General features: G+C 47.7%; 1 protein-coding gene across 1 annotated transcript in view; it reads right to left on the reverse strand.

Annotated features, from left to right (window-relative positions):
- HIP1 (huntingtin interacting protein 1) overlaps positions 1 to 11,142 on the reverse strand; it is a 70,161-nt gene that overhangs the window by 15,405 nt on the left and 43,614 nt on the right. The window contains exons 15-22 of the mRNA XM_008048464.2: positions 10,833 to 10,921; positions 10,314 to 10,430; positions 8,356 to 8,457; positions 7,652 to 7,795; positions 7,048 to 7,183; positions 5,010 to 5,096; positions 4,318 to 4,425; positions 4,098 to 4,234 (exon numbers count right to left, since the gene is read on the reverse strand). Of these exons, the coding sequence (XP_008046655.1) occupies positions 4,098 to 4,234; positions 4,318 to 4,425; positions 5,010 to 5,096; positions 7,048 to 7,183; positions 7,652 to 7,795; positions 8,356 to 8,457; positions 10,314 to 10,430; positions 10,833 to 10,921 (920 nt within the window). The remainder of the gene's footprint in view (positions 1 to 4,097; positions 4,235 to 4,317; positions 4,426 to 5,009; positions 5,097 to 7,047; positions 7,184 to 7,651; positions 7,796 to 8,355; positions 8,458 to 10,313; positions 10,431 to 10,832; positions 10,922 to 11,142) is intronic.

Below are 11,142 nucleotides of genomic sequence, written 5' to 3' on the forward strand. Positions count from 1 at the left end.
AAAAAAAAAAAAAAAAAAAAGAATAATCATAAGGACAAATTCATAATAGCCCTAAGAAGAAATAACCCAAATGCCCATCAACAAGAGAACAGATAGATAAATTCAGCTATATTCATATAATAATATATTATAGAGCAGTAAAAACAAATGTATCCTCATGGATGAATCTCACAGAATGTTGAGCAAAAACATAAGTTATAGAAGAATACATACAGTATGATTCCATTTATATAGTGTTTATAATATATAAAACTATTATTTAGGGAAGCAAAAAAGGACATGGTCTTTCTATTATCTTCTTCTGGAACTCTGATTAGACATTCTATACTCATGTCTCTTGACTTCTATATTTCAATTTGTAAAAACAGTGCCACACTGTGTAATTCCTTCAGCTCTGTCATCCAATTCACTAATTCCCTCTTCAGTTTTATCTACTGTTTAACTTGTATTCTAAGTTATTACTTTCAATGATTGTATGTTCATTTCTAGAAGTTCTACAGTTTTCAAATATATCTTGTCACTTTTGAAAATATCTTATTCCATTGTCACACTACCTTTTTTTTTTTGTTCTTTAAACATGTCAAACAATTACTGTGAACTTATATTCCTTGGGACCTTATCTAGGCTCAAAGAGTATTCCTCCAGAGACAATCGGTGTCTACTTCTGCCAGGTTCATGGCTCTCTAACAACCTGACTACTTTAAACTTAATTATGAATTGGGGGTTTTTCAGGTCATGTAAGTAGTATGAGATTTGACCCCTGAATTCATGGTGGTTTGTGGTCAGAAATTCTCTAGGGAGCTGTATTTTCATCTCCTCTCAGAGTAAAGGTTAAGACAAGGTCTCTTCTGAAGGGCAGGCTTTTTTCCCACTTACTCAAAGTGTGATCTTGGGGATTACATTTTTTTTTTGAGGAAAGGTCTCCATTTCAATCTCCTATCCTACTTGGTCCTAGGTTTTGTTTCTTGTTCTCCCCTGTATGCGTGGCTCATCAAAACCCAAGATCTCAGACACTGTGGATGGACAAAAACTCCTAGAATAAATGCTGACTAGCATCCTTTTGGTTTCTGATTCTGAGTGTCCTTACTAAATTTTTTCGTCAGTTCATTCAAGTAAATTTCTTTTCAAATTTTATCCAGCATTTTCTATGCTTTATGCTGGGAAGATTCTCTAAACATCTGGTCAGCCCTATGGCCAGAAAGGAAGCCTGCTCGCAATCTTTCTACCACATTTTGCTTTGTTTTCCTTGGTTTAATTTTTTGTCTCCTGATGGTGTCTCGCATACTTTGCATACGCATATTGGGTTCTTAGTTTACTTGAAATCGGCAATATCTTGAGAAAGATGCTCTGTATCTTCAGCAAGAGGCAGACTGGGGTCATGCTGCCTAGAGCATTACCACCACCAATTTTATAACACTGAAACATTAGTAGGATCATGTCATCCTACTGAAAAAAAAGTTAGCAGTTCCCCATTATCCATAGTCTTTCTTCATCCAGATATTCAAGGGTCTCCATACTGCCCACGTCTCAGGATGTACTCTCCTCTCCCATCAGAAGCTTCTTTTGATCTGTTTGGCTCTCTCCATGTGTGTACGAGGGGGGACCCAAAGAAACCAGAATTTATTTATTAAAAATTGTGTATTTATTCTTTTTTTTTTTTGGAGTCTCACTCCATCACCCAGGCTGGAGTGCAGTGGCACACTCACCACCACCCCAGCGTCAACCTGCTAGGCTCCAGTGATCGTCTCAGCCTTCTAAGTAGCAGGAACTACAGGTGCATGCTACCACACCCAGCTAATTTTGGATTTGTTGTAGAGATAAGGTCTTGCCAAGTTGCCTGGGCAGGTCTGGAACCCACGGTCTCAGGCAATCCACTCACCTCGGCCTCCCAAAGTGCTGGGATTACTTTTGAGAATACTCAAAGTATTCTCTGTTTGATGCAATACACCTATTGAGACGCTTTTCCCACAGCTCAAAACAGTCGTTAACTTGTCGATTTTGATGCCTATTAGTGCTTCTGCTGTTGTTTCACTTCTTCCACATCAGCAAAGCGTTTCCCTCTGAGGACTTTTCTCATTGGGGAAACCAAAACAAGTACTCAAGGGGAGATCGGGTGAACAGGAGGGTGGGGCACCCGGGGTCATGAAATTTTGGGTCAAAAACTGCTGAACACTTAGCATGGTGTGGGCAGGTGTGTGGTGATGATGGAAGAACCAGTCATCTGTTTGCCACAACTTGGGATGTTTCTTCCAGAAATCATGATGCGACCTTCTCAAAACATCCAGATAAAAACTTTAGTTGTCCGTTGGATCCGGAGAAACACATTCCAAGTGGGGCCTGCCCTCCAAAAAGATAATTCCGGGTTTCTTTGGGTCCTCCCTTGTATTTTTGCTGGGTATTCACCACCCACCAGATATTTTGCCAGGGATGTGGGATATAATATGAATAAGACATGGTCTCTACACTTGAGGACTCATCTGGGAGGCAACAGACAGGCAAGCAGGTACATTATGCAAGCAGGTACATTACAGGGGGTAGCAACACTGTTAGGTGAGGGGGCTGTGTGACAGGGGCCCAGAAAGGTGAATAAAGGGCCAGGCAGTGAAGGTGCTTAGGTGTCAAGCTGTATAATTTGACTTTTGTTATCAAACAAGAGATAGAATCGGATCTCTGACTTGGGAAGAGAACAGAGGAAAGAGGCCAGAGGCAGAGAAGCTAATCAAAGGCTGTTTTAAGAGTCCAAAGGGAAGATAAGATTCTAAACTCTAGCCTGATCCCTTCCTTTAACGAACTTATTACCATTCATTCTAGCAATTAACTGCTGCCGTACACTGTACTCTTTCATTTTTTTTGAGTTGGAGTCTCACTCTGTCGCCCAGACTGGAGTGCAGTGGCCGCGCCCGACCACCGCAGCCTCGGCCTGCTGGGCTCCGGCAATCCTTCCGCCTCAGCCTTCCGAGTAGCCGGAATTACAGGCATGCACTTCCACGCCCGGCTGATTTTTTGATTTGTTGTAGAGATGAGGTCTCGCTGCTCAGGCGGGTCTCGAACCCGCGGGCTCAGGCAATCCACTCACCTCAGCCTCCCAAAGGCGCGGGATTATAGGCTGAGCCACCGAGCCCGGCTTCCAGAACTTTTTTAATCTGGCAAAATGAAAACTATGCCCATAAACAATAATTGCCCCTTTCCTTTTTCCCTCAGTCCCTGGTAACCACCACTCTATTTTCTGTTTCTATGAATTTGACTACTTTACGTACCTCATATAAATGGGATCATGCAGTACGTGTCTTTTTTGTGACTGGCTTATTTCTTTTTCTTTTTTTTTTTGAGTTGGAGTCTCACTCTGTCGCCCAGACTGGAGGGCAGTGGCTGCTCCCGGCCACTGCAGCCTCGACCTGCTGGGCTCCGGCGATCCTTCCGCCTCAGCCTTCCAAGTAGCCGGAATTACAGGCATGCGCTACCATGTCCAGCTGCTTTTTTGATTTACTGTAGAGATAAGGTCTCACTGCCCAGGCGGATCTTGAACCCGCGGGCTCAGGCAATCCACTCACCTCAGCCTCCCAAAGGCGTGGGATTACAGGCTGAGCTACCGAGCCTGGCTGCACTGTACTCTTTTAAGATAGATCTCAATTATAAATCTTATCACACTATAAAGAAAGGGCTGATTTTCTTATTTTTCTTTCCCATATGTCTTACTTGTCCCTGTATAACTACACCTAACCCGATTTCTGGTTAGAACATGGAACATAGTCACTACATCTTTACTGAATTAATTAATCACACTGTTATCTCCATGTTGGGCCTTACCTGCCCAACTAGATAAAAGTCTTTGGAGACAGGAAAACGGCCTGTACTTCTTTGACATTGCCTAGTGTAGTGATGATGACACAGTCGATTCTCAGTTAATAACTAGTGAACTAAATATAGTTGGAAAATGCTTTAGGGGATCAGATTTTCTAGCTCCAACTCTCCCTTTCTAGAATAAGTTGTAATAAGTGCAAAAAAAAAAAAAAAACTGGCTTAGAACATCACTGATTTCCTGGCAACTCACATTCAAGAACGGTTGTAACTTTCCTCAAAAATAAGACTGAAAATACCTCGCCAATGGCCTGAATCTTGCCGAGGCAGTTCTTCATGGCTGTGCTGTCAGCACTCTTAAGGGTTCCCTCTTCATCCAGGGAGGCCAGATAGACGAGGGTTTCCCTGCCATACTGCTTACAGGCCTCAGTCAGTGCTGGAGATGCAAAGCGACAGAGACTTTTAAAGGCCCTCTGCTCGTCTGCTTTCATGAACAGCCCCTCATGCCCTGGTACTCACAGTCAGCAGGCTCTGGTGGGGCTCGAAGGCTGGTGGCGCTGCCGTGAGCAATGGTGTCACTGGTCAAGTAGGCAAGCCGGGTTACTGAATGGAGAAGCCCGCTGATATCTGTCAGGAGAAAAGAAAGGTTTTCAGGCCTGCTTGAGGGTGTTGCTTTCATTCCCCCACCCCTCCCCTACCTTATAAGTGGTAAACATTCCCTTCTTGGTGCACAGGAACTTGTCACCATTCCCATGTTCAAATGCTTTTTTTTTTTTTTTTTTTTGAGTCAGAGTCTCACTCTGTTGCCCAGGCTAGAATGCAGTGGCACAATCATGGCTACTGCAGCCTCAACCTGCTGGACTGAGGCAATCCTTTTGCCCTCAGTCCTTCGCCGCAGCTGGAACTACAGGCATGTGCCACCACGCCCAGCTAATCTTTTGATTTATTGTAGAGATGAGGTCTCACCAAGGTGCCCAGGTTAGTCTTGAACTCCTGGGCTCAGGCCACCCTCTCACCCCAGCCTCTCAAAGTGTTGAGGTTACAGGCATGAGCCGCCTTACCTGGCCTTTTTTTTTTTTTTTTTGTAGAGATGAGGTCTTACTATGTTGCCCAGGCTGGTCTTGAACTCCTGGGCTCAAACTCACATTCAAATGCTTCTAAACCCTGCCCGGCTGTCACTAATGACAGAGCCTATCCCTGGCCCTTCTTACCTTCTGGGCAGGCCAGATACTGGCTCCGGCTTTTTTCCAATTGCCCAATGCACCTGGAAACAGATTTGACCGTGGAGAGAAGGTGGTCTGTGAGAGGGAAGACGGAGTGAAGTCAGAGCAAGTTCTCATAGCTGGCTTCACCCTCATCAGCTAAGCCACTGGATGGAGGGGCTTAACTAGTGAGCAGTCCCAGCTCTCCAGGAGTCGCCCCAAGATAGGGGATGGGATAAAGGATTGTTGTCTATGCTGTTACGGATGTGATTCTCTTACTGGAGCTTCAAAAGCTATGCTCCTGAATCTCTCTGGTGCCTTAGCCAAGAACCAGGCACGCACACTGTCACTCTGTCGCCCAGACTGGAGTGCAGTGGTCGTTCCCAGCCATGACAGCCTCAACCTGCTGGGGTCCGGCTTCCGCCTCAGCCTTCCAAAGAGCTGGAATTACAGGCATGCGCTACCACGCCCAACTGATTTTTTGATTTTATTGTAGAGATGAGGTCTCGCTGCCCAGGCGGGTCTCGAACCCGTGGGCTCAGGCAATCCACTCACCTCAGCCTCCCAAAGGCGTGGGATGACAGGCTGAGCCACCGAGGCCGGCTTGATTTTTTGATTTATTGTAGAGATGAGGTCTCGCTGCCCAGGCGGGTCTCGAACCTGCGGGCTCAGGCAATCCACTCACCTCAGCCTCCCAAAGGCGTGGGATGACAGGCTGAGCCACCAAGCCCGGCTGCCTCACTTCTTGTTATTGCCCATCCTGGGTCATCTGGGCTTTCCTTGGAAGCTTTTCAAGGCCCTTCAAATCTCAGTGCTCTTGAACTAGACCCTTGGCTCTCTTAGGCTATTCTAGGCTCATGCTCTGTATGCAAGTCATTCCTGCCACCGTGCTGCCTCTGTCCATAGACCCATGGAGACCACAAAGCACAGGAGTTAAGAGTATGGGTTCCTGAGTCACACTACCCAGATGTGGTTCCTGGCTCTGCCACTCCTGGTTGTGGGATCTCAGTCTGTTTGTGTCTGCTTCTTCCTCCATGAGGGCCACCTCATGGCATCGTTGAGAGGACTGGCTGCGGCAAGGTGTGTAAAGCACTTAGGCTGGTGCCCAGCATGCAGGAAGCGTTCAGTCAATGCTAGCTCTTTTTATTGTTTGTATCCTCCGTCCTTCCTTCTCTGCACGAGTTCACATCGCTCCTGTTTCTTCAAAACCTAGCTCATAACATCTCATTGGAATTCACCCACTACAGCCCTGTTCCCTGGTATCCCCTCAGTAAATTAGGTACTCAGAATGCTCCTTCATTTGTCACTGTTTGTTTCTTTACAGATGGGTTCCCTGCTGAATAAGCTATAATGGTCATCAAATCAGGACTTTTCTTTTTGATAATAAAAATCGGCTGTCAGCTGTTTTCTCCCTTCCACTTTGTTACTTTACCAACATGTCTCGTGGGCTTGAAAATGAGCTGTATAAGATCCGTTCACGGCTATACCCATGACCTCACAAAGCCCCTGGGCCTGGATGCTCCCCCACAAAGCCCTCCTCTTTCCTCCAGGGGTCTCCTGACTCAATCATGAGCCCTCAGGACTCCCCTACAAGTGCAGTGGGCTTTCCTCCCCATGGGCACACTGGGATTTGTACTGTTTCTCCCATTCCATGCTTTATGATACCTCCCTGCCTGGAAATTCATGAGCAGCGACCTCCTGATTCAGGCTATCATTTTCTCCTTAGAGAAACCTGTCTGTTTCTCCTCCTATTTGCCTTCACAATTGTTTCGGAGTTCTGCTCCTAGGAGTTGTTTCATCATGGTGACCCACTGACTAAAAACATAGTTGTCACACCTGGGGACTTTAGAAATACTCCCGCCCAGGCTCTAAAGCATGGGGCTTTCGATTTAACTGATTGAGGATGGGTCCTGGACATTCCTAGGTAATTCTGACATGTAGCTGGGGTGAGGAGCCCAGAGCAAAGTATCCCATGGGATTCAGCACCAAGAGAGAGCCACAGACTATAAGGACCTGGCACCTGCAAGCCTGGCAATTGGAAGAGTACCTGCAGACCCAGCACAGCTGATGAGGGTGGGTTCTTCAAGCTGACTCAGGGCTTCTTGTATCACCTGCTCCACAGCCTTCCTGGACCCCACCAGAAGCATTTTTTGTTGGTCTTTTGCGAGCTGGCACATAGATTCCTAGAAATGGTCCAGGGAGGTGAGAGTCTGCCCTAGACACTATGATACATCCGACCAGCCTTGCCCTGTGACTTGGCTGGGGCTTCTGACATCTGAACTTGAGTTACTGCTAATGAAGTACAAGCCAGCTAGCTTGAAACAGAAAAATGCCTTCACTCTGTCCACGGGTGTGTGCTACTGACCACACAGGCTAAGGGGAAGGATGGACGCAACCCATTCTCACGGGGAGAGAATGCCTAACTTCCTGTTTTGTACGAAAAAGAGAGTGCTTTGCTTTCCCTCTTCGGCTCCGTGGGTAATATAGGACATGTGGGCATGAGGAACTATGCCTACAGAATGCCTGTGCGACAGGGCTGACACCCCAAGTCCCTTCACAGCACCCTCGTCCCCCACCTCCCTCCATGCATACAGGAAGGCCCATCAGTGTGAGTTCACAGGTGGTCAGCCCGCGTGGACATCCATACTTGCCTGCGTGCTGGCCAGTTTGAGCTGGGTGTACTCTAGCTGTTTCCGAAGAGAAGATAATTCCTCTTCCCGACAAGCTGCGGCTTCCCCCAGGCTGTCTCGCTCCTTCTCTAGTTCAGTGATTTGGGTCGCCCATTTTGTTTCCGACTGCAAAGGCGATCACAAGGGAAGAGGGAGATACTGGTTGAACTAAACTGTCCCAGCTGGGCGCGGTGTCTCCCGCCTATAATCCCAGCGCTTTGGGAGGCCAAGGTGAGAGGACTACCTGAGCCCACAGGTTCGAGACCTGCCTGAGCAACTTGGTGAGGATTTTTCTCTACAATAAATCAAAAACTTAGCTGGGCATGGTGACACATGCCTGTAGTTCCAGCCACTTGGAAGGCTGAGGCTAAAGGATCACCTAAGCCCAGCAGGTTGAGAATGTGGTGGCCATGAGCGTGCCACTGCACTCCAGCCTAGGTGACAGACAGGGTGAGAACTCGGATTAAAAAAGAAAAATCGAAAAATAAAAACAAAAAACTCTTCCCTTCCCTGAGGTCCAACCCACCACCTGGTCACAAGGTACAGGAGGTGATATCTCTTTAACCTGCCACTTCCAATCCCTGTCAAAGACACACTGATCACAGTTGGGGTCGGCTTGGCTACGTGCAGGATACTGGGTGCCAGCATACCGAAGCCAGAGGGAGGACAAGAAAGAAAGTGCTCACCTGGGCAGAAGTTTCCAGGCGGCCTTTGAGAACCTGAAGCTCCCTTTGGCTGGTGGCAAGTTCTTGCTTCAGGTTTTCTAGAACTTCCAGCTGTTCTTGAGTCTGAAAGATAAGAAAAACAGAACTCTGATTGGGGGGGGTGGTTACAAGCGACGTACAAATGTAAAAATTCTCCAAGTTACCAGGTGCAGTGGCTCACGCCTGTAATCCCAGCACTTTGGGAGGTCGAGACAGGTGGATTACTTGAGTCCAAAAGTTCAAGACCAGCCTATATAGCAACATAGCAGAACTCTGTATCTTCAAAATTGAAAAATTAGCTGGGCCTGGTGGTGTACACCTGTAGTTCCAGCCTCTTGGGAGGCTGGGGCAGAAGGATTGTCTGAGCCCAGGAGGTTGAGTCTGCAGTGAGCCGTGACTGTGCCACTGCACTCCAGCCTGGGCAACAGAGACTCTGACTTGGAAAAATAAAAAATCTCCAAGCTATCAATGAGTGATTTGCAAACTTTACTGTATGTAACTTATATCCCAACTGTGGGGGAGGACGAGGTGAATGTACCAAAAGTTTTTCTTCTGGCTAAGTGGAATGTCAAAGGAAGCATTCTAGGGACATTTCCCAAATGTCATACTTGAGCCCATAATACTAAAGTTGAACTGGATCTTTAATTCAGGCATCCCAACACTTAGCATGTTGCTGAACTACAGCATCTTATCATCTTGAAATGGTTCTTTTTTTCTGTTTCTTTTCTTTTTCTTTGATTTGGAGTCTCACTCTGTCACCCAGGCTGAAGTTGGCCACTGCACCCCCAACCTGCTGGACTCAGGCGATTCTTCCTCCTCAGTCTTCCAAGTAGCTGGAACCACAGGCATGTGCCACCATGCCCAGCTGATTTTTTGATTTATTGTAGAGATGAGGTCTCGCCATGTTGCTCAGGCTGGTCTTGAACCCCTGAGCTCAGGTAATCCTCTTGCCTCTGCCTCCCTAAAGTGCTGGGATTACAGGCACGAGCCATTATGCCTGGCTAATTTTTTTTCTCAATGATGTTTTTCAAAGAGCAGGTTGTGACCCATTAGTAAGAATTCACAGCTACATTTTTAAAAAATGGATTAAACAGAACAGAAAATATTCAAATGAATTCACCTACTAAGTATTGCTTGGTGAAACTTTTTTTATTTTTATTTTTTTTGGTGAAACTTTTTTAAAATTTTGAGTTGGAGTCTCACTATCACCCAGACTGGAGTGCAGTGGCCGCTCCCAGGCACCACAGCCCCGAACTGCTGGGCTCCGGCGATTCTTCCGCCTCGGCCTTCCAAGTAGCTGGAAGTACAGGTGTGCGCTACCACGCCCGGTTGCTTTTTTTGATTTTATTGTAGAGATGAGGTCTCGCCAAGTTGCCCAGGCGGGTCTCGAAGCCGCAGGTTCAGGCAATCCACTCACCTCAGTCTCCCAAAGCGCTGGGATTACAGGCTGAGCCACCGAGCCCGGCTCTTGGTGAAACTTTTATTCCAATGAGACACACGTATCTTTTCGTTGGGTCACAGCAATGTGTGAAAGCCCCTCTAAGCCTAAGGCGCTCGGTTTTATGTAGCTGACATCTCCTCTTCTGCCATCTCCTATTCCACCTCTAAGCCTCTGGTCTGCCTGCCCAGCCCACCCCTACACAGTGATGTTGTTCCATCTGCACGTCTGTTAATGCTTGTCCCTGTCTCTCTGGCCTCTCCTTGAGCCTTGTCCTGGTGAACCCCACTCAACTTGGGTCCTTCCATTCCTTCGTGTCCCTAAGCTGTAGATGCGCTGGTGACCACGTCCTGCTGTCCTGCGGGGCCTGCCGTGGCACTCTCCCCACTGTATGGTGCTGACCAACCTGCAGAACCATCCGTGGAGCAGAAGACCACAAAGTCCCCACCTCCAGCTCGGCAGGCCGCTCCCTCAGACGCTGATCACTTCTCGCTCCACTCACCTTCCGCTGGCCTTGTTCACTGATGCGCTCCAAGGAATCCTCCATCTCTTTCTTCTCTCGTTCCAAATCTACCTGGGCTTGTCTGGCCACAGACACCTGTTTGGTCACCTCTGCATTCTGTAACGGAAGAACAGTGTCTTGAACCTGCTGACCCCAGGCTTAACTGACATCTTCCTTCTAGGACAAATGACCACATTCAGACTGTAGGCGTCCTAGAGTCGGACACAGGGATCACTTTCCTACCGAGAGGGAAGCCAGAATAAAGCTATCACCTTCAGGTACTTGACTCTCGAGTGTTTACAAAATAACAAAGAAGGCGGGTAGCCTACGCGGGGCTGGCACCCCAGGATGCAGTACAAGACGTGGGAGGCAAGAAGCTTGAAAAGCTGGGGTTCCCAAGAGATGGTGGCAATGCCCCAGAAACGTGGGGCTGCTGTCCCCAGAGACAATGCAGGCCTGATCTGCTCTCATCCCGAGGTGTGGGGTCTGCAGGGGGCTGAGGGGGGCTGAGGGTCCTACCTTCCGCAGCAGGTCAGCGTGGTTCTGAACCAGCTCGCTGTACTTCTCCTTTAGCTTGCTATACCGCTGTTCATTGGCTTGGGCCTTCCCTGCATTGCCAAGGACCAAGGTGAGGAGTCTACCCTGGCTGGGGACCCTGTGCCCTCTTTCCAACTAGCCAGGGTCCCGCGAAGATCTTTTCTTTCCACAGATGCATATACCTTCTTCTCCCTCAAAAATTCTACTTAAATGCACTTCTCTGGGAAGCCGTCTTTTTTGTTGAGTTGGAGTCTCACTCTGTCGCCCAGACTGGAGTGCAGTGGCCGCTCCC

Source organism: Carlito syrichta, unplaced genomic scaffold (assembly GCF_000164805.1).
Source record: "Carlito syrichta isolate Samal-C Ts95f unplaced genomic scaffold, Tarsius_syrichta-2.0.1 Scaffold123615, whole genome shotgun sequence".
NCBI classification, from domain to species: Eukaryota; Metazoa; Chordata; class Mammalia; order Primates; family Tarsiidae; genus Carlito; species Carlito syrichta.